The following is a 22,691-nucleotide window of genomic DNA, read 5'->3' on the forward strand; positions in this document are numbered from 1 at the left end:
ATCTGGCTAATTTTTTACATTTTTGTAGAGACAGGGTCTCACTATGTTGCTCAGGCTGGTCTTGAACTCCTGAGTTCAACCAATCCTCACACCTCAGCCTCCCAAAGCTCTGGGATTACAGGCATGAGCCACTGTGTTGGACAAAAGTTATTTTAAGGACTCTGAAGACAGCTGTCTTTACTGATGCCTGTAGATAATAATGTTGATTTTGCTAGTATCTTTTGTTTATCTTTCTTTTTACAACTGCTTTCATCTCAGAGGGGTTGAGGAACACAAATATAGAGGCAAATGAGATATATGGGATTATACATAGTACATATATCTATTTTGATCCTAGCACTTATTTTCACGAATACCTTTCTATTTATTTAGGTGTTAGTGAAAAAAGTATAAAGTGAAAATAAATGTCTCTTCTGTGTTCTTTGGGCATAGAGGCCAAATGTGCTAAACAAAAGAACATTTTAATTGTAACCTTGTTTTATTCAGTGGTTGTTGAATTTGTTAGTCATTTTCAGGGTTCAGTTTGTGTACTGGTAAAAAATGTGACTTTTTAATGTTTTTATTTCTTGTGATTTTTTTTTTTAGTTAGGAAATCTTGGCTAATAAAAATCTCCTGGTTTTTATTTTTATTTTTATTTTTAGAATTTAGAATATGGAACAACAAAGTATAATCATACAGCCTCAGATTCCTAAGTCACTCAAGCCTCTAACTTTGTATGAGGCTAGCAATCAATTTCTTTAGCAACGTCATCATCATGGTAATCACCAAAAAGAAGTTGAGGCACTTATATGTGTGTTACTGTATGTTTCTTACTGTATAAAGTAAACTAAATCGGCTGAGATCTCAGATATAAGACTTTACAATCTGAGGCAGAAACATTGGTACAGATGAGCATGAAGGTCATGCAGACAGCCAGGCAAACACTAGATGCAAATGTACAACACTGAATTAAAAAGGATATATAATACATTGGGTGATTATATGTGGATTAAGTGAAAGGTGATTCATGAATTATGTTGTACAGTGGCAAAAAGGAGAATCTTTACTTTCTTCTTAAGAACTCTGTTACATCCAGATAAATCACTGAGTGGACTTTGGGCGTAGAAATCTGGGAGGAAATGATAGACGCAGTAAAGCTCTCTGCTTCCCACAGTACCTCCTCTACCTGATAGTGCCTAAAATTCTTTTAGCTTAAGGCTTTGTTTTTGGCTTTGTGGAAATACCTGTGGGAGAAATGTCACTAAATGTGTGTGTGCTGAGTGGATAAAGAGAAGGGTATTTTGTATACTGGTGGTTTGGAAATAATCCAAGTTTGAACAGTGCATCATGACGTGTTTCTTGAGTTTGAACAAAATTGTTTCTTGAACTTGGTTTATTTTCCATTTACTAGTGTGTAAGTCTGCCTAACACTTTTAGATAATGAGGGGAAAAACACTTTTGTTTACATTTGAATTTCTAGAAGTACATTAAGCATAATGTACTTGAGTGAAATTTTTAAGTACTCCAATTGAGCATTTCATAAACATCTACAAGAGAGTTTAGCTATCAAAAGCTCAGGACTTGGTTAGCATAAGAATTATATTTTGAAATAAGACATGTTCATCATCTTGTCTTACCAGAGATTTTTAAATCCATAGTCTGCAGGAAAATAGGAGCTGTATTATTACCATGGTAGCTGACTGATTTTGCACAGTTAATTTTTTGGTCCTAATTTGCTCTTATTTATGGTTTTAGATAAATGAACCAGCTAGCTCTAAAAGTGTAGAATAAGTTAATTGCATCAAAGGATTTTACTCAAGATAGAACCTCTGACTTTGAAAAGGTATTAACTATAGCTATTTAACCATTTGTGTCATAGTGCCATAACTATGCCATTTCTTTATATCTCGTTTGATCTCACACTACAGTTTTACCAATATGGTGGTCACATGTGACTGGAACACTTAATCTGTGGCTAGTGCATTTGAGGAGCTAAATTTTTAATTTTATTTACTTTTAATTAATTTAAATAAAAATTGATACTCAATTTAGTTATTAGAAAAATGTTACATGTGATTGGAACAACCATGGGTATGTGAATATACTTTATCAACTTTAAACTTTTTGAAATCTAGATCAAGGATTTCTGATGAAAATTTAGCAGCTGAATTGAGACATGCTATAAGTTTAAAATACACACTAGATTCTAAGCTTAGTATGAAAAAAAGAATGTGAAATATCTCATTACATTTTTAAAATTGATGGCATATTGAAATTATAATTCAGATATATTGCATTAAAGTATATTAGAATTAATTTCAGCTATTTCTTGTTTAAATGTGACTGATTTTAAATTTTAAATTACATTACATGGGTCACCCACACCTATTGGCCAGCACTTACTTAGAATTACTGTGTCTATGCTTTATGGATATTTGTTAAAAGGCAATGTGTTAGTAATACTGTGATCTCAAAGTCATATGTAATATTTATGTTTATTAATCAGTGTAACGAGACTCTAGTTTGCAGTAAATTAAGAAATACGGAACTAAATATACTGTTTGGTGAGAAGTAAATGATGATTCAACTTCTAGCAATTTTTATTGGTGTCACAGAAAACACTTACTTGTACCCCTAAATTTTTTGAAATAAGGACGAAAGAAAGAGAAAGGGAGGAAGGGAGGAAGGAAGGGAGGAAGGGAGGATGGAAGGGAGGGAGGGAGAGATTCAGTGAGAGGAGGGAAATAAGCTTCCAGCAATTTCTTACTTGATGTAAGAGCTACAATGTAAGATATGTGGCCAAATTGCTAGTCTCATCTCATACATTTTGATGGGGATGCCTACTGATACAATCCCTTTGGAAAATATTGCAGTATGTATTAGGTTGACCTATATGAAATTACCTGTATTTGATTGGTTTTGACCAACAAAACAGAAATTTCATGTGGTTTAATTTAAAAGTATCAAGAACCTGAAAAAATGCCAACCCCCTTCCCCTCTGTAATTTCACTTCTGGGCCTATAACTTAAGTAAATTCACACACACACACACACACACACACACACACACACACGTGATGTGTGTGTGTGTGTGTATAGTTGGAAAATATATATGTATGTGTGTACAAACTGTGGTAGTCAGCCTCCCAGACCCTGTGTCCTGGTATTCACACCCTAGTTTAGCCCCTTCCCACATTACCCCAGGGCTGGTCTGTGTGACCAACAGAAGTCATGGTGTATCACTTTCTGAGAATAGGTTATAAAAGATTAGAGCTTCTGTCTTGGGCAGTCTGTCTCTCTCAGATCACTTGCCTTAGCAGAAGCCATTTACCATGTCACAAGGACACTTAGGCAGCCTATAGAAAGGTCCCCATGGTAAAAAAACTGAGAGTTCCCAACAACTGAACTACATGAGTGAGCTTGGAAGCAAATCCTCCCCCAACTGGGCCTTCGGATGACTGCAACCCCAGCTGACAATTTGACAGCAATTTCATGAGAGACTCTAAGCCAAAACCACCCCACTAAGCTGCTCCTGGATTCCGCACCCACAGAAACTGAGATAAAAAATGATGTCTTAAGCGGCTAAGTTTTCAGTAATTTGTTATATAACAATAGGTAACTAATATGTAATCTGAATGCAAAAGACGTTCATTATGGTATATAATAGTAAACGATAAAATCAAGCCAAACCAAAAACTAATTAAATGTCCTACAGTAGGAGACTGCTTACATAAATTGTGGCATATTTACTCGGTGGGATATTAGGCAACGATTAAAAACCTTGGCTTAGCTCCATCCTCAGGAATAAAAGACACAGAAGCCCATGAGGGGCTTTAAGAAGCTACTCAAGGGAAGTCACATCAAGAGCTGCTGAGCAGGGACCACTTTTATAAAAATATGATGTAAACTTTTTAATCTCCCAATGTTTTGTTTTTGTTTCCCTTTTCTGTTTTCTTTCTCCCTTGCCTATTCTTGTAGATAATTACATTAGAGTACGTATAGCCTTTTACTGTTCAGCCTTCTCCATCAGACTGAGCTCCTTGAAGGCAGTGACTTCTTATCTAGCACTGGGCTGGAGCAAAAAATGAATACCATCAAAGTTTGAATAATAAACATGCATTTTCCATGTTGGTTTTTTTTTTAAGCAGAATGCAAAACTGTAGGTAGAATGAAACCACAGCTGTGGTTACAATGGTATATCAAGCAAGCAGAAAACAAAGGAAAAACTTCTAGGCATAAAAAGTATCATTTTGTAAATATCTAATTCCTATTATTTTAGTCTATCTTCTTGGTTACAAGTGTACTCTAGACCCTCTCTGTAGGTTTGCCTTACTCGATTCAGCTTACTCTCAGCTGTTGTTAATAAAAGTCAAATGCTAAATTGGTGGTGGCGGTGGGGGTTAAAATGGCTTTAAATTTCCCTGACCTGTTGTCTTCCAAGGCCATACCAAAGTCTTTATCTTTTCCCACTTTGACCTTCTCTGGTCATCTCCACTTCTTGACTTTTCCTTACCATATTTTATAGCTGCTTTTCATACTTGACCCCTGTGAGAGTTCTCCATTCATCCCAGCTGATTATAAGTCCTTACTAAAGCCCCATTAACTCCAGGCTTGACTCACTTGACTTTTTAAAGGAGCCAGAATTATTTCACCTTTAAAGCAAATCTATGTATGTATGTTAATCTTTAAACTCTCACTCAACCTATGTGTTAGGGTTAAACCAATGGCCCTGAAGATTGGGTGGAGAGAAGCAGGGTGGAAATGATGAGAGTAGGAAAAATGACATCTGTATGTGTGTTGGGGGTGGGGGGAGAACTAAAAATCACATATGAGACTTTTTCATAACAATATGCAAATTCCTTCTTCATGCTTATCTCACTTCCTCACTTCCACCTGCAATCGGAGATGTCAGTCTCTCAGCTCAGAATTATAGCTATAATGAGTCATTCTACCTCTGGAAGGATGTTGCCTCTCTCAAAGATGTTGGTGAAGAACAAAGGGCTTTGTGGTTGCCAGCCTCCATGCTGCCTGCCTCCTATTATTCACATCCTTGTGCAGTCCCCTCCCCCATTGTACCAATGAAACATCACAGAAGTGATGAGTTGCCAGCCACTTCCAATCTAACTTTAGATTATAACAGACTGAAGCCTTTGTCATGGATCCTCTCTTTTGGATCCCTTACTTTGGGGGAAGCCTCATGATGAGCACCCTGTGTAGAGGCCCACCTGTTGAGGAACTGAAGACTCCTCCTGACACTCCCATGAGTGTGCTCAGCATCAAATCCCTGGGTGACTGCAGCCCCAGCTGATGCCTTGATTGTAGTCTAGTGAGAGGCCCTGAGCCTGTACCACCCAGCTAAGCTACTCCCAGATTCCTGACCTGGAGAAACTATGAGATAAATGTTTGCTATTTAAAGCTGCTCGGTTTGGTGTGGTTTATTACATAGCAGTAGTTGTAAAACAGCTGGGTTAGACCAAAAACTAAACAAATTTCTTTTACTTTGGAAGTATTTTTACTAAAATCATCCTGAAGTGTGGCCAGTAAATAACCAGCTTTGGCAACTGCAGCACCGTATTTGTTTTTATTATAATTTCGCCCTATCATGAAAAATTTGGTTGAATGGGATGATTGATTTAGCATAAGATTAGTATCATAAATGGTAGCCAATCTAAAATGTATTTTTTTTAAACTTGCTTTATTTCAAAAAGGATTGGAAGTGATATATATTTTTATGGCCAGATGCAAAAAAACAGCCCTTTAAACTGATAAATAGAGCCACCTAAGTGCAAAGAAATGATTGATTTGTGACTTTCTTGTATTTCCTAATGAAACAAATAAAATACAACTTTTGTAGAGCTTAGAAACAGAATTAAAAGCAGTGTTTAAAAAGAATAAGTTAAAAACAACAAAGTTTAAAGAAATTAGAGTTCCAAAGGAGTTTTTGAATTAGTGTGTTGGATACATATTTTTTCTTTTTTTCTCCCTTCCTTTATTCTTTTTGGAGAAACTCTTCATTTTGAGTCCTTTTTATTTTTTCTCATGATCACTTAAGTTTGCTGAAATTCTTCCTTTCTACATCTCTGTTATGAGCTGAAAAATTAGTTGAGTATCATATGTTTAGATTAATCCTTTTTCATAAGCCAATTTTTAGGTTTTCATCAATTTCTTAGAATTCTCCTTTGAATTTTCTTACGTAATCTCTATAGTGGTTCTTCCCTTCTGACCCCAAACATGACTTCAGAATTAAAAGTAGAAGGAACATCAGCTTTCCAAATCCAGAAAGCACCTCACCCCAGGTCAATTTAGAGGGTGTAAGATTTAAGCCTGAGGTTGTAAAATGGTGGTTCAGGATGCAGTGGGGCCACAGATGGATGTGTTTTATTTGGCCAGCACTGTGTTGTCTCACACGGTGTCCTTAAAAAAAAGTTGCCAACACTTAAAAACTAGGCAATTTCACATTTAAAAAAAAGGTTTAACAACAGTAGGCCTATATTCCTACAAGGCAACACTGGGCTGAAGCTAAGTAACTGCTGCCCTCTTGCAGATGGGGCCTAGACTTTTCCACTTTGCTACTGTTCCCTCACTCCCTGTTTTTCTTCCATCCTCTGGCTTGGCTTATTTTAGTTACTAGCCTGGGCTCTGTGGGTATTTGAGTTTACCGCTTCTGATCTGAACAGACAGCTGGCCATGACATGATTTAGAAGAGAGGTTGAGGCAATTGTGGGCAGCACTATTAAAGCCAGATCACTTTTGCCTGATTTACCTGGTAACAGCCATGCCTGTGCTATTCTGATGGGCATTTCTGTCTGCTCTCTTCCCTTCCACTCAGTGTAGAGTTGTTTCCAATGTTCCACTCATCTGGCTCTAGGTAGCACTAATTTTATATAGAATGTTGTTGATCTTAAAAATTCTCCTTTTTGTTTATGTTCTTTTTGTTTTACACTGAAACCTAAAGTTGTACTGAGGTTTTTGATTATTCTGAGTTGAAGATTTTGATCCATTTAAATTGTAACATTTCATATCTGTTAGTGAGAGATCAATGCAAGTTCAGCCTTTATTAGTTAGGAAAAAACCCCAATAAACCCCAAACCCAGGTTCCAAGAATAGCATAGAGTGAAATTCTTAAGAAAATGCAACTAAGAAGCAAAGGCTTGTCACCTTAAATTTTCATATTATTATTAGTCAAAGAATTATGGGAAGAATTATGGAAAAACTGAGAGAGGAGAAGTATGATAACACTCCCCCCGCCAACCTTGTCACGGTCCCAGGGAGGAGGTGGTCTCAGTTCCTTCACTCAACAATGAGCTATTCATGAGACCCAATACAACTAGATATTCCTTTATTGAAAACAGCTGACCCTCAAATTTGATGACTGTACATTCAGTTGTTTATATGTATACAATAAACGGCTTTAATTATTTTTGAATAAGGAAGGTGCTATCAGATAATCTTATTCCCTCTGATCATTTGCAATCCAAAAAATGGTTAAAAATTAGTAACTCCAACATTTAAAAAATGTAGCATTTTAAATATAATAAGAGCATGAATTAAGGCAGCAGGGAAAGTGTGAAAAAGTTAATACTGTATAAAGTATGTATTAGTCATTCTTCAAAGAAGGATAATTATATTACACATTCTTTTCTAATATTTTATTTAAGGAGACTTAGATTCTACCATTTTTTGAATAAGAAACTTTCTTCTATAATGAAAATAAGGTAAAAATTTTATATATTTTTTTCCTTTGCATTAGTAATGTTAGTACAGTTAGCTCCAAGAGTAGCTACATGTATGGATGACAGGCATGTATATATTTTTTTTTTTTTTTTTTGAGACAGAGTCTTGCTCTGTTGCCCAGGCTAGAGTGAGTGCCGTGGGATCAGCCCAGCTCACAGCAACCTCAAACTCCTGGGCTTAAGCGATCCTACTGCCTCAGCCTCCCGAGTAGCTGGGACTACAGACATGCGCCACCATGCCCAGCTAATTTTTTTTCTATATATATAGTTTTAATTGGCCAGATAATTTCTTTCTATTTTTAGCAGAGACGGGGGTCTCACTCTTGCTCAGGCTGGTCTCGAACTCCTGACCTCAAGCGATCCACCTGCCTCGGCCTCCCAGAGTGCTAGGATTACAGGCGTGAGCCACCACACCCGGCCATGTATATATTTCTTATTTAAGAAAAAAACCACATTGAAGAAAATTTGGCAAATAAAGAAAAATATATCACCAATAGTACTATCAACCCAGTATAAATGCTGTTAGTATATTGATATAACATGTAGCCTCCTTTCTTTGCTTTTTTTTTTTTTTTTTTTGAGATAGGGTCTTGCTCTATTGCCTGGGCTAGAGTACAGTGGTGTCATCATAGCTCACTGCAACCTCAAACTCCTGGGCTCAAGTGATCCTCCTGCCTTGGCCTCCCAAAGTGCTAGAATTACAGGCATGAGTCACTGTTCCTGGCCCTCTTTGCATTTTTAAACACAGTTACAACAACTTTTAGAATTTGCTAATATGCTGTGTTAGCTCACAGTGTATGATTATGGCACATGATTATTGCATAACAGAAGATATATTTTTAAAAAATTAATTTTGAAGATTGACTTAAAATTCAAAATGAAGCAATGTTATTTCTAGGTACTGAAGATAAATTTCTTGGCTCACTGCCTTTTCTGGTCAACTTTTTGTGAACATCTAAGTCTGTGCATATCAATCTTTGATTTCATAAGTATGATAATTAATTGAACAACTAAAAATTCATTTCCAAATTAGTTTAAAAATGAACTCTGTGAGACTTCTCCTATGGGAAGTAATTTTTAGATATGCAAAATTTTGTATGTGTTTTGGTTACTATTGCTTTTTTTTAGAGTAGAAAAGTATAGAAAAAAGAGAAGAGAAGGCAGTAAGTTGGGAAGCACTTCCTTAAAGAATAGCCCTGTATACATTTTCCTGGAACACTCTGCAGACTTGACTCCTGGCTCTGCTCTGCACTTGTAGTGGTCTGTTCATACATTCAGCCTGAACAAGGTCTTCTGGAACAGAACAATGTTTTACTCTATTCTGCTTCCCCAAGATCTAGCCAAGTTTGCAGCACATAGTAAGCACTTAATGAACACTCACTCAAATGAAGGAGAGAGAAAAATATGTACATACACCAAGCACAAGAGAGGAAAGAATTATATCAGGATGTTTTTAGCCATAAGTTATAGATACAATTCCAAGTGGCTTAAACAATAAGGACATTTTCTATTTCATATGACACAAAGTTCAGAGTCAGGGCAGTTCCAGGGTTGGTTATGCAGCTGAACAGTGTCATGGAGGACCCAGATGTTTTTCATTTTTGTTCTCAGTCATCCTCAGCATATTGGTGATTTCTTCTGTTATAGTTGCAAGATGGATGGATGTAGGAGTTCCAGATGTCATTTGCAAACATGACCACATCCAACAAAGAAGAGGCAGTGTTTTCTCTTGTGTATCTGTTTATTACAGAGGAAAACCTTTCACAGTTGCTTCTAGCTGACATCCATTCAGGTCTTATTGACTAGGATTGGTTTACAAGCCCATGCCCTAGCTGGCAAAGGCTATTGGGTAGACACCAACAGTGACCTGTTGCAGAAACACCAGAAGAAGCAGTAATAGGAAAAAGGAGAAAGATATGTCATAGAAAAAAGAGTAAAGATAGAGGCAAGATGAAATAGTCTGTAGTATGTGGAATATATTAATAGTATGGTGTACATTATTTAGGTCTATTGTATTCTCACCTGTACATATACTACCTTATAACTAATATATGTATGAAGCTAGTATCACTTATTGATATTAAATATTCTAAGTAACAATGTGTGCTACTTAAGAGCAGATCCTGATTTTGTAGGGTCATATACATCTGGATGTAAAGTATATGAAATTACAAGTACAAAATTGCTAGGCCCAGTTTAGGTCCTTGGAATCTTCATTACTGTCACAGCAAATCTCTCTCCAGTGCCATCCCCATCCTTCCCCACATTTAATATCACTACTGTGGAGAGAATAGAAAACAACTTAGGATGAGATTGCATAATAAGTCAGAAGAACTGAATTTGTTTTATTATTATTATTATTCTGGGGAAGGAGGATAAGGCACTCTAACAACTATTCAAGGAAAAGATCAAATATATGGGAATTATAGATAATAGATACTTTTACAAAAGAACTTTTGAGTTTTTATTAATAACACTTTTAAACAACTGTTGTTTATTGCACAGTATTTACTCTTAGGAACTGTATAAAAGTGAAAATGCTAAGTCTGTGAAAAATGATGTTGGTAATTTAATAGGAATTGCATTGAATCTATAGATTACTTTGGGTAGTATAGACATTTTAACGATGTTAATTCTTCCAATCCATGAGCATGGTATGGATTTCCACTTATTTACGTGTTCTGCAATTTCCTTCCTTAGCGTTTCATAGTTCTCTTTATAGAGGTCCTTTACCTCTTTAGTTAAATATATTCCTAGATATTTTATTTTCTTTGTTGCTATTTTGAAAGGTATTGAGTCCTTAATTTGGTTCTCCAATTGAATGGTATTGGCATATATGAATGCCTCTGATTTGTGTGTATTGACTTTGTAACCTGAGACATTACTGAATTCGTTAATTAATTCCAGGAGTCTCTTGGTTGAGTCCTTGGGGTTTTCCAGATACAACATCATATCATCAGCGAAGAGTGAGAGTTTGATCTCTTCTGTCCCTATTTGGACACCTTTGATTCTGCTCTCTTGTCTGATAGCTCTCGCAAGGACTTCCAATACAATGGGAGGTATTGATTTGCCAGACTTCAAACTATACTACAAAGCTGTGGTGCTTAAAACTGCTTGGTACTGGCACAAGGGCAGGGACACAGACCAGTGGAACAGAACAGAAAACCCAAATATAAAACCATCCTCATATAATCATCTAATCTTTGACAAAATAGACAAAAAAATACTCTGGGGACAAGAGTCCCTATTCAATAAATGGTGCTGGGAAAACTGGATAGCCACATGTAGAAGACTGAAACAGGACCCACAGATTTCACCTCTCACAAAAATCAAATCACGGTGGATAACAGATTTAAACCTTAAATGGGAAACGATTAGAATTCTAGAAGAAAATGTAGGAAAGACTCTCACAGACGTTGGTCTAGGCAAAGAATTTATGAAGAAAACCCCTAAGGCAATTGCAGCAACAACAAAAATAAACGAATGGGACCTGATTAAATTAAAAAGCTTCTGCACAGCCAAAGAAACAGTCACGAAAATAAACAGACAGCCTACAGAATGGGAAAAAATTTTTGCATACTACACATCAGATAAAAGACTGATAACAAGAATCTATTTAGAACTCAGGAAAATCAGCAAGAAAAAATCAAACAATCCTATCAAAAAATGGGCAAAGGACATGAATAGAAATTTTTCAAAAGAAGACATAAGAATGGCCAAAAAACGTATCAAAAAATGCTCAACATCCCTAATCATCAGGGAAATGCAAATCAAAACCACAATGAGATACCACTTAACTCCGGTGAGAATGGCCTTTATCAAAAAATCCCAAAACAACACGTGTTGGCGTGGATGCGGAGAGACAGGAACACTCATACACTGCTGGTGGGAATGCAAACTAGTGCAACCCCTATGGAAAGCAATATGGAGATACCTTAAACAGATTCAAGTAGACCTACCATTTGATCCAGCAATTCCATTATTGGGCATATACCCAGAAGAACAAAAGTCATTTTTTAACAAAGACACCTGTACCCGAATGTTTATAGCAGCACAATTCACAATCGCAAAGATGTGGAAACAACCCAAGTGCCCATTGATCCACGAATGGATTAGTAAACTGTGGTATATGTATACCATGGAGTACTACTCAGCTATAAGAAATAACGATGATACGACATCTCTTTGGTTCTCCTGGAGAGAGCTGGAACCCATTATACTAAGTGAAGTATCCAAAGAATGGAAAAACAAGCATCACATGTACTCACCAGAAAACTGGTTTCCCTGATCATCACCTAAATGTACATCAGGGAAGGATACCAATTGGATATCAGACTGGGATGGGGGGGTGGGGGGAGGGGATGGGTGTATGCCTACATGACGAGTGCATTGCGCACCCTCTGGGGAATGGTCATGCCTGAGGGTGCAGACCCGGGGAGGTGGGGGGGGAGGGGATCGAGGTATGGATGCATGGCGAGTGCCGGGCGCACTGTCTGGAGAGTGGGAGCGGACGCGCTTGGGACTCTGACTCGGGGGGATGGGCGGGACAGGGACAATGTGTATGATCTGAACTTATGTACCCCCATGATGAGCTGAAATAAAAAAAAATATATTAAAAAAAAAAAAAAAAAAAAAAAATAAAAGTGAAAATGCATGAATAGGTGAACTAATCCTTATAATTTCTTAAAACAAAATGTTCAGCTCAATGCATATATATTTTAGGTGTGCTTAAATAGGTACATACAAAGTTGTTACCATATGACACTTGTATAATTTGGATTGAATTGAATTCTGAAGTAACATGTTAACAATTAACAGAAAATATGAATATATTTAGAAATTACATACAACACTTTATATTTTCTTCCCATTTCCTTTGGGTCTGTGAGGAGGTGGAGTTGGGGCAGAGAAACGGTGATCACCTGTTTCACCTGCTGTCTTATTGTTCTTCAGACTATTGTGGTAGCATCCCAGAGGCTGCTTCTCAGGAACTTGTTATAATGCTAGCTTGATACTCCTCTGTTGCTGCTATTGTCTTCTTTTTTAAAAAAGCCATTCCCCTCTTATCTACCTCTGCTTCTTGAGATTGCATATAAACCTCCCATTGTATACCTTATTTCACACCAGATTTTGAAAATTGAAACATATATTTGCTAATGAATATAGCGTTAATTTGCAGAAGTGTGTCATCAGCACCAGAGTTGAATGAGCCTGGTACATAATAGCCTTCTATTAATACTTGTTTAATGGAAAAAAAATGAATGAATGGTTTATATAATATTGGGACTTCTAAGATAATTTTGTTAATTTAAGGAAAGCAAATATTGGACACTAACTTATATTTGCTAACATTATTTTCTTTTAGAAAAAAGTGATATTACCAATATTTTGAAAAATTAAAGTATATTTTCTTCAAATTAAAGACTGAGCACAAAAGCAATCCATGTAACCAAAAATATTTGTACCCCCTTAATATTTTGTAATTTAAAAAAAGACTAAGTGATATGCTGAATAGGTATCTTAGCTTGACAATTAAGACATATATATATTGCTAAGGTACTACAAATCTGGGAAAATAAGAACATAAATTGAAAGGAAGAGATTATAGAAAAGAGTGTATGTGATTCAGTAAGAGAGGCCATGAACACAATGAAAGTAGAGTTTGTAACTATGTATGGTGCATATACTTCTCAAAAGACATTTTTTTACATATATGTCATATGGGTCTGCCTGCCTGTCTCCCATTATCTATTATTTAAAATGTGTTAATTTTATAGCTGTTATTCTTGGACATACAAGTAACTCAACATGTTTTGTGTATTTAAAAGACATTTACTTGATTTCCATCATGTACATGGTTAAGATAAATTTATTCGTTTATCTAAACATTAGCATTTATATATAAAAGTATTGGTCAGTTGTAGATCTCATTTTTGAAAGTGTTTTCATATGTATTAATACAATGAAATGCAGCTTTTTATTTTGTATAAAGTTTTTAAAAAAATCTTTTAAAAGTACTTACAAGATGAAAAGAATTTAAAAATCAACATTATTGGCACAAGATTCATGTTAATGTTTACTCACGTAAATAGCACAAAATACTGCCTAATTAGTGTGGTTGGTAAATTTTTGGTACTTTAATTTTCTCTGTTATTGTAAACCATGCATAAAATACTTGCCTATTGAGAAGTGCAGAATTGTCAGAGCTTAAACAGCTGACATCTGCTTACTCTCTTAAAAAAAAAAAAAAGAATAACAAGCCATTTCAGCCTAATCTACCTCAAATGTGTTCATGTAAATGGAGGTCCATCTATTGACCTGTGTTCTTTTCAGCTCAGGATTGGTCCACATGGTTTATGAAACCAGGACGGCTGATTTGAAATGCAGATGTCGAGAGAGTGAAGTACACCCTCCCCTTTTTTCTTTGCTGTATCTGTCAGGGTGAAAAATGGCTTGCACAAGGGTCAGTCACCCATACTCACTTAATTACTTTTCTTGGACCCACAGAACTGTCACAAGCTGTGGTGGATGCGGGAGCTGTTCCTCTTTTAGTACTCTGTATCCAGGAGCCAGAAATTGCTTTGAAAAGGATTGCTGCTTCAGTCCTCAGCGATATTTCAAAGCATTCTCCAGAGTTAGCACAGACAGTAGTGGACGCAGGGGCTATTGCTTATTTAGCCCAGATGATCCTCAACCCTGACTCTAAATTGAAGGTATTTAAAAATAAGGTTAAAAACTAAACAAACTAGCCTTCTTAAAAGGTAAGAAAATGGAAATGTGTACACATTAATACTACACATCTAAAAAAAATTAGTAAATTATCATTGAAAACAGGTATAAATATATTATTTGGTCTTTTAATATGTGAAAATAATGCTACAAGAATTAGAAAATGAAGATGTGATTGGAAAAACTGTGCAATGTTGAAGATTAGAGGTAGCATCAGTGTTAACATTAATAATTAAAATAAGGAATGATTAAATCTTAGGGTTGGAAGGGACCTAAAGGTTTTCTAACCTACCACTGTAATATTTAAGTTTCTTATGAAAATTGCCATATTTGTGTTAGTCTATTTTATAGCTTTCTAAAATCTGATTTTCAGTTAATAATCACCAGTTATACTTTTATATTCTAATAGGTATATTCTATAAAGTTTTTAAATTGTTCATGTTAACTAAGCTAAATGGAAAGTTCTTTGAAATGGTAACAGCATCATGCCAAAACTAAGATGTTAGTTCTGCTTGATCATTTTTGTACTAAATTATCACGTGTATTATAAATTAACAATTTAAGTATTGCATAATTAAGAAATGGTATTCATCCAAGGGTCATATTATTTAATCATCTGCAATAGATAGAATTTTAAAAGTCAACAGAGAACTAATTTGGAAATTTGGGAATTTTTAAAAATTGAGTATAAGACTAGGATGTGAATGTCTCAAGACTCAGAAATCTTAAGTTATGGTAGATATGTAATTCTTTTTGTATAGCAATTTGAGTATATATAAAAGTGTTTAAATTACATCTGAGCTCTGTAGTGGACTCTACATAATGTTTTGTTTTGTCTTTTGCTTGACAGCGTCAGGTTCTTTCAGCTCTCAGTCAGGTTGCAAAACATTCTGTGGATCTGGCAGAAATGGTCGTTGAAGCAGAGATTTTTCCAGTTGTACTTACCTGTCTGAAGGACAAAGATGAATATATGAAGAAAAATGCTTCTACTTTAATTAGAGAGATTGCAAAACATACACCTGAGGTGAAAAAAAACTTCAAGATATAATAATACATAGTAGTTTTAGTTTTTAAATAAAACATCAACTTGTTTATAGGGCCCAGGGTTTGTGCCACATGATCTAGTTAGGTCAGGGATTCTTATCCTCAGCACTACTAACATTTTGGATTAGGTATTTCTTCGTTGTGGTATCTTGTGGTGAGCTATCCTGTGCATTATATAATAGATGTTTAGCAGCATCCCTGGCCTCTGTCCACCAGATGCCAATAGCACCCCTCTCCCCCAAGTGGTGACAATCAAAATTGTCTCCATACATTGCCAAATGTTCCCCAGGGAGCAAAATTGCCCCCAGTTGGGAACCACTGGGTTATATTAATGGAGTTTAAGTTTGAAACCTCAGTTTCTAATCATTTCCAGCTCTCCCTTTCTGGATTGTGGGGACTGTGGGCCTTTGTCATCCTTACCATTTTATGTCAGCTGGGAGAAGTGAGAATGATATTCTACCTCCAGGTTGGGAAAGACCAGAAGGTCCCCTGGGCTAGTGTGGCTACTATAATACAGGTGCTCTTACATGGTGATTTCCTGCTCTGAGTTCTTAGATGGGAAAGAAAGAGAGACAAAACAAGCCTGTATTGATTCTGAAGTTGTATCTCTTTTCTGCGTATATTTTGACTAATCAATTTACATTTCATTAAAGTCCTCATTCTTTATTTCACTTAACATCTTTATTTGGTAGAGATTTTTCAAAATTGAAGTGCACTCAGCTAGTGATCATTACTGGCAAAGGAGGGGGATAATTAGGTTAGAATATTTCAAGTCTGACATTGTCTTTCAGCATTCAGTGATTAATCTGCCACATATTCACCCATTGTGATTGGGGGCTTCAGTAGTTAGCTAGTTATGAACTAGCCCTAGGCTTAGAGTCTAGGTGAGGAATTTTGACATCCATTATAATAGGGATAAAAGTTGTGCCATCGATGCATGAAAAATTGAAACACAGAGTAAAGCTCCTCACAGTGTATTTGTGCACTTCAAATAGCAGGATTATTATACTGGTATATTTCTTTAATAAGTATAATAATTTCACCAAATGATACTTCAATTTTATCAGTTGTTTTTAGGCCTTAAATAAAGTGTGGTGATGCTAAACTAACATTTAAAGATCATCTCATGTGTGGTGGTCCTGATTAGCTAGCTCTCATTCTTTTCTTTTAGCTTTCACAGCTGATAGTGAACGCAGGCGGAGTTGCTGCTGTGATTGATTGCATCGGGTCCTGCAAGGGGAATATAAGGCTGCCTGGCATCATGATGCTTGGTTACGTAGCAGCTCATTCTGAGAACCTAGCAATGGCGGTGATCATTTCCAAGGTTTCTTCTTGCTTCATTTTCTTCTAGTTACTGCAGTGAGATATTCCAAGACAGAACCACAGATTAATACTCTCCCACAGAATATAAAATATAACTGAAGTAGAAAAAAATTATCTAAAATTTTTTTGTCAATGCTTATTAGCAAGTTTCCCAAAGCAATCCTTGAAGAGTAAGGTTTAAGTTACAGGAAGTTTAAAGTTTTACTCAGTGTTTAATATGAACAAAATATGAACTCTCTTGAGTATTAGTTTTATCTGTATTTAAATACTAAGTTTGTCTGTATCTTGAAGGATTAATTTGTAAACATTTACAAACACGTAAAGCATAATTTGGTTAAAAACAACTGTTACAAATGACATGGCCAGTAGTCATTTTCACTATTCTCAGAGGTCTATACATTCCTCCCTTTCCTGTCATTTGGGTAGGAGATGATGATGGCTAGGACATCCTGTTTTATCCACTTTCTCTCCTTCAGTTTTCACAAACTAATTTCTCTTCTTAGATGTAGGCAATTCGGAGCACACATGAGGTAGCAGTGTTTTTGTTTCCTTGCTCTGGGGATTTTGCCTTAATTCACAACTTCGTGGAAACCCATGGCATAGTGCAGCTCTGACACATAGTAGGTGCTCACAAAATATATATTTATGAGTAAACATTCATCTCCTGAAGAATGTTTCAAAGGCTGTGTGTTCATAGTGTGTGTGATGACCCTCGGGAGTGTGGGTTTCTTATCAGCATAGAAAACCTGCTGCTACATGTTAAACAGAAATGTGGATTTTTTTAATCCCTTGCTAATCCTCAGAATAAAAAGGAGGCTCAGATCTTTATTTTCTACCTATTCCATGATAATTCTTTGCTTTACTCACTTTATCCTGCTCTTTCCCTTTTGTTCTTCCATTACCATACACCGTGATAGTGACTGGAGCAGTAGTGGTGCTTTCTGAAGGGCCACTGTAAGCGTGTTACTGGATTTTGATCCTTGGTTCTTTTGTAGGTAGTCAGAAAGCTTACACATAGCAAGAATGATGAAAGAAGAAGAGATTGTTTTTGTTTCCCACATTCCTTCCACAAACTAACCGGGAAGCCCTTCTTTGGTCCAGGGTTGCTGTTGGCCTCCCCACTTGGTTTGTTTTTCAGTTAATTGGAGATCAAGGTAGCTCAGCAGTTTGAGGCAAACCCCACAGTACTGTAGCACTCTCTCCTTTTCCTGTGTAGTACCATAAGGACTAACAACAATACCTTACATTGAAATAATACTTTATAGTTTTGGAAGCACATTTACATTCCTTAGCATACCTGTTATTCATAACAACTGAGGCGGCCAGCAAGTCAGAGCTTTGGATGGGGTGGAGGAGCTGTCTCCTCCTCCAACTTCTTCATTCTCATTATACCCTGCAAGTATGGGCTTTCTGGAAAATTGCTTCATTCTGAAGACAGGTCTCATCTTTTGTATTGGCACACATACATTTTTACTTGTAGGAAAGAAGCCAATGAAGAAATATGGCAGGTCTCTTCAGGAATTGGTCTTAATAACCAAATTAAAAAGGTGGAGAAAAAGAGTACCTATGATGATTTCTGCCTTTGCAGAAATCAAAGTGGTGGCATGACCATGTGATACTGGTTTTTGTGGCACTGAATTTAATGTGATTACTTATAATCTCAAATTAGTTAGAAAATTATGCCTGTACAGAATCTGGAATTAGAATTTGACTTGGTTATTTGTTTCTTCCTTGAGTATATAAACTATGATGTATTTGAGGCCTTTTAGTTAATTCTGTTTTTATTATTTAAATAAAATTGAAGCCTAGGATGCAAAATGTAAGCATATGCTATCTGTGTAACACAAATAATCATTTCTACTTTGATGTTAAATCATGTTAAAATGGGCAAAATTATAGTTTGAAAGTTGACAAAAATTAATGGAAAATTATTTATGTGCTGCTTCAGTAAAGGTATTAGTGAATATATTTCATCTAAAAGACACTTAGGAGTCTTACACATTTATTTGATTTTGAATCTATGGTAGTTATTTTGTTTTCAGATTTATTATACTTGGTGAAAAGACTTTCTTTAAAGATTCTAAATTAACTTTTTTAACTAAGGAAAATAAAAGATTTTAAAATCCTAAACATTTTTAGCTTGTCACAGTAGAATCTGGCTTTGCCTGTTTCCTAGTCTGTGGCATCTGTCATTTGGTTAAATGCCTTCTATTTGGGGGGTAAAAGCTAGTAGAGATATTCTTACTTTAGTTGGGTTGTTACAGATAATTAAGGTAATTTAGCTCTAGTCATTTTATTGACTTAAGAAATGACAGCCCCTGTGATGTGCTCATTTATTGAACCGTTTAGGAAAAAAGGGATCAAGGCCAAAATGATTTCTTCTAATGTTTGAGAGACATGGAAGACTCTTTAATCCTGCTCTAGATTCATAACACTTGCTCTTTTGATCAACGCTGCAGGGTGTACCCCAGTTGTCAGTCTGCTTGTCAGAAGAACCAGAAGATCATATTAAGGCTGCTGCCGCTTGGGCCTTAGGACAGATTGGGAGGTACACTCCTGAACATGCACGGGCTGTCGCAGTCACAAATACTTTGCCAGTTCTGCTTTCTTTGTACATGTCAGCAGAAAGTTCCGAGGATCTTCAAATAAAAGTAAGTGCTTAATTCCTAACTGTTTTATGAAGATTTGTTAGATTTTGACTTATTTTTAAAAATATATAATTTAAAATATTTTTCTTTCATTATAGACATTATTGCTATTATGAGTCAAGAAATTCAAATTTATCAGAAGAATTGAAGTCACTCTTCTTTGAAAATGGGTTACCTTTGTCTCTAAAAATCAGTAATATATTTAAAGAAAGTTCTCTACAGGTGCAAAGTTGTTTTTTTATAAAATGAATGTCTGGTTATTACATTCTGTATTCCTATTGACTTTTCTTATGGAATTAGAATTGAAGAATAATAGAATTTATGAGTTAGAATTTGCTGGAGAGAACTGTAGTCCATTTTACATTAAAAAATTGAGTCCAAAAGAATTTAAGGTATTTTTCAAAGGTATAATGTAGCTAGTCCGAGAGTGTTCCTGAAGCCATAAATTACCTCTCTTAACTCCAAGGCTGCCTGATCTTTTAATTATATGTCTTGTATTTGATCCTCCAAAAAATTGTTTATAAGATTCACTAGATTAAACATTTTTAAAAGGAAGATTTTTCTGAAAAAATATTACCAGCTACTAAAATGATTCACAAAACATGAATCTGAAGTAGGATGGAGTCTTTAATAATTTTAGAATTTAAAAGAAAGGAAAAAATGTTTCTCAATATAGTTCCTATTAGGAAAACATGTAACTTTTTGAAAACAGCTTTTAGAATTGACTTGGATTGAGGGAAGTTCACAGAAAAGATAATAATTCAAAATAAAATTAATAACAGCAAGTTAAATTACATTTAAATTTTAATTAAAACAGTAGATTAACTAATAGGAAAACACATTTGCTGAAACATAACCTTAGATGGTATAAAGTGGCAGGAAGTTTACTTGAACTATATAGTTGAGGGCCTCTGAAAGTTATATATAGTGAATCATTTATTTGCATTTATTTGACATATAATAATTTTTGTGGAAAAGACATTTATTACTGAGCCATAAATTAGAGGGGGTGGGGTGGGGTGGGGTGGGGTGGGGGAGCCGAGCAGTCACATTTTGGGCATCCATCCTTTTTCTCTCTGTCCCTCTGGGCTTGGATTCCAAGTTCCTCATCCAGGTTCTCCTTTGCAAACCACCTTTGACTCCAAGTAGAAGCAGCCACTGGCAGATTTATCCTTTACCTTAACCAAGTGTTTGTAGTTTTGAGCCTTTTTGGGGCTCAGCTGGAAAACACTGAGAATATGCTGTGCCTCCTGGAGGGCCAGCTGGCTGTGTGGCCGTGAGGGTGATCACTCAGCCTTTGGCAGTCCAGAGCTCCCCCTGGGCCTTCCGAGTGGGCAACTCACCCCTGTCAGGTGCTACAGAAGTGACACACAGGGACAGAGGTGGCCAGGAGCTGTCTCTTCTTCAGGAGTGGTTTCTGCCAACTCCTGCTGCAGGGCCCAGGCAAAGGCCCTGCTGGCCACATGCACCCCCATCACAGTGATTTGGGCCAGGTACTTTCCTGGGGGTGCTTGAGGGTGTGGGCTGTGCTTCCTGGCCCCATTGCCTGGATGACATATAAATTTTATAAAAATGAATTTATATATGTTTGGTTATGTTTACATGTTTTTCTCTACAAATTCATTGAGGGAAGTTGATTTCTAAGATTTAATATTTTTTCATTGTTTTAATAAGACTTTCTAGAGCAAAGCAATGATTTAATGGATTTAGAGCATCCCTCATGTTCTCCAGTGTTGAGTGTATTCCTTGGCAATGCTTGGAAGTGAGAGAAAAATTGATGGTGTGCTCTCTAAGGTATTTTCTTATTTAACAGGTCTCTGATATTTAACTTTCTGGTGAGAAACCAAAACTCTATTTCCAGTTTTGAGTTGTCCAAGTACAGCTGATTTATATATATGTAATTTTAACCTGTGTATGTAGTGCTCTTTTGGCCTCATATTTCTTTAACCCATTATCACTGTCATCTTTCTCCTCCTCCTTCCACTGCCCCCAGCATCCTGAGCATCTACTCCTTCCTCTGCCTCCTCCTCCCATCCCATCCCCACTCCCCCATATCCCTGTCTCCAGGGATCCAATGGCTCTCTGCCTTCTCAATGGGCATAAGCTATGTCCAGGCTATAATAGTAACTCTGTTCAATTTAGAGATTATTAACAGATAAGTTCTTAAATTTAAAATAATCTGTATCCTTTCAGATTCCTACATTTAACAACTTCTATTTTTGTTTAAGTTTTAGAAATAAAGTAATATATGAGCTAGAGCCTAAATCATTAATAGTGGACTCATTAGTAATTATAGCTTGATTAACCATTGCAAGTAGTCCCTTAGGTAGCACTATGTACTTTTTATATACTACTGAGTTTATATAACTTTTTTTATGAATTATTATAATGTTATGTTGTACACATATCATTAGAGTAAAGTAAATTTGAAAACTTCATTTTATGAAGTAAGATAACTTTTATTGTGTTTTAGTTTAACAGAGGTGGTTTTATTAGGTTAACCAATAGAACTTAAGTTTCTTCTGCATAGATTTGATATAGTATTTGCTTTTAGGAAACACATTGAATGGTAAGTTAAAAAGTGATATCTTTATCAGTCATTAACCTATCAGCAATCTTTCCAAAGCTTTAAGTCTATCTGAATATTTTCTTATTGTAGGGTCTTGATCATTCTTTTTTCTTCCCCACGTTCTCTTGAATTCTATCAGCTGTTGCTTTAAAGGCTTTAGAATGAGAGTCCATTCAAGCCTGTTTGATTTGACACTATCTCAGTAGGGAAAAGTGTATCCAAGAGCATCAAGAACTAATGGTATTTCTCATTTGTTATTCTGTGGCAGCTTTCAAATTATAAGGCCATGTTGAAGTTCATTTTGTCCCATAGGCATGTCAGCTTCTGTAAGCATTCTCTAATAGGTTCCCATCCAGGAGAACCAATAAGTAGCCTCTTGGAATTTCTCTCATGTTTTCTCTGGAGAAATGTCTGTTCAGACCATTTGCTCATTTAAACTGGGTTATTTACCTTTTTATTGAGTTGTAAGAGTTCTTTGTATATTCTGGATATGGTTTCTTATCAGATATGATTTGCAAGTATTTTCTTCTTTCTATGGGTTGTCCTATTTGCTCCTATGTTATTCCAAATACCTTAATAAAAACTGAAAAAAATATTTTTTATCTAATAAGCTTACCTACATATATTTTTAAAATATCCAGCAAATTACATTTATACTTGTTTTGA

General features: G+C 35.9%; 1 protein-coding gene across 3 annotated transcripts in view; it reads left to right on the top strand.

Moving 5' to 3' along the window:
- SPAG6 (sperm associated antigen 6) overlaps window positions 1–22,691 on the top strand; it is a 59,207-nt gene that overhangs the window by 20,090 nt on the left and 16,426 nt on the right. For 2 of the 3 annotated variants that reach the window (XM_045534739.1, XM_045534742.1), the window contains exons 5-8: window positions 14,220–14,425; window positions 15,292–15,465; window positions 16,657–16,809; window positions 19,268–19,459. In XM_045534739.1, coding sequence (XP_045390695.1) covers window positions 14,220–14,425; window positions 15,292–15,465; window positions 16,657–16,809; window positions 19,268–19,459 — 725 coding nt within the window. The remainder of the gene's footprint in view (window positions 1–14,219; window positions 14,426–15,291; window positions 15,466–16,656; window positions 16,810–19,267; window positions 19,460–22,691) is intronic. The other variant, XM_045534747.1, reaches the window with a different exon arrangement.

The sequence above is a fragment of the Lemur catta genome, chromosome 1 (genome assembly GCF_020740605.2).
Source record: "Lemur catta isolate mLemCat1 chromosome 1, mLemCat1.pri, whole genome shotgun sequence".
Taxonomy (NCBI): Eukaryota; Metazoa; Chordata; class Mammalia; order Primates; family Lemuridae; genus Lemur; species Lemur catta.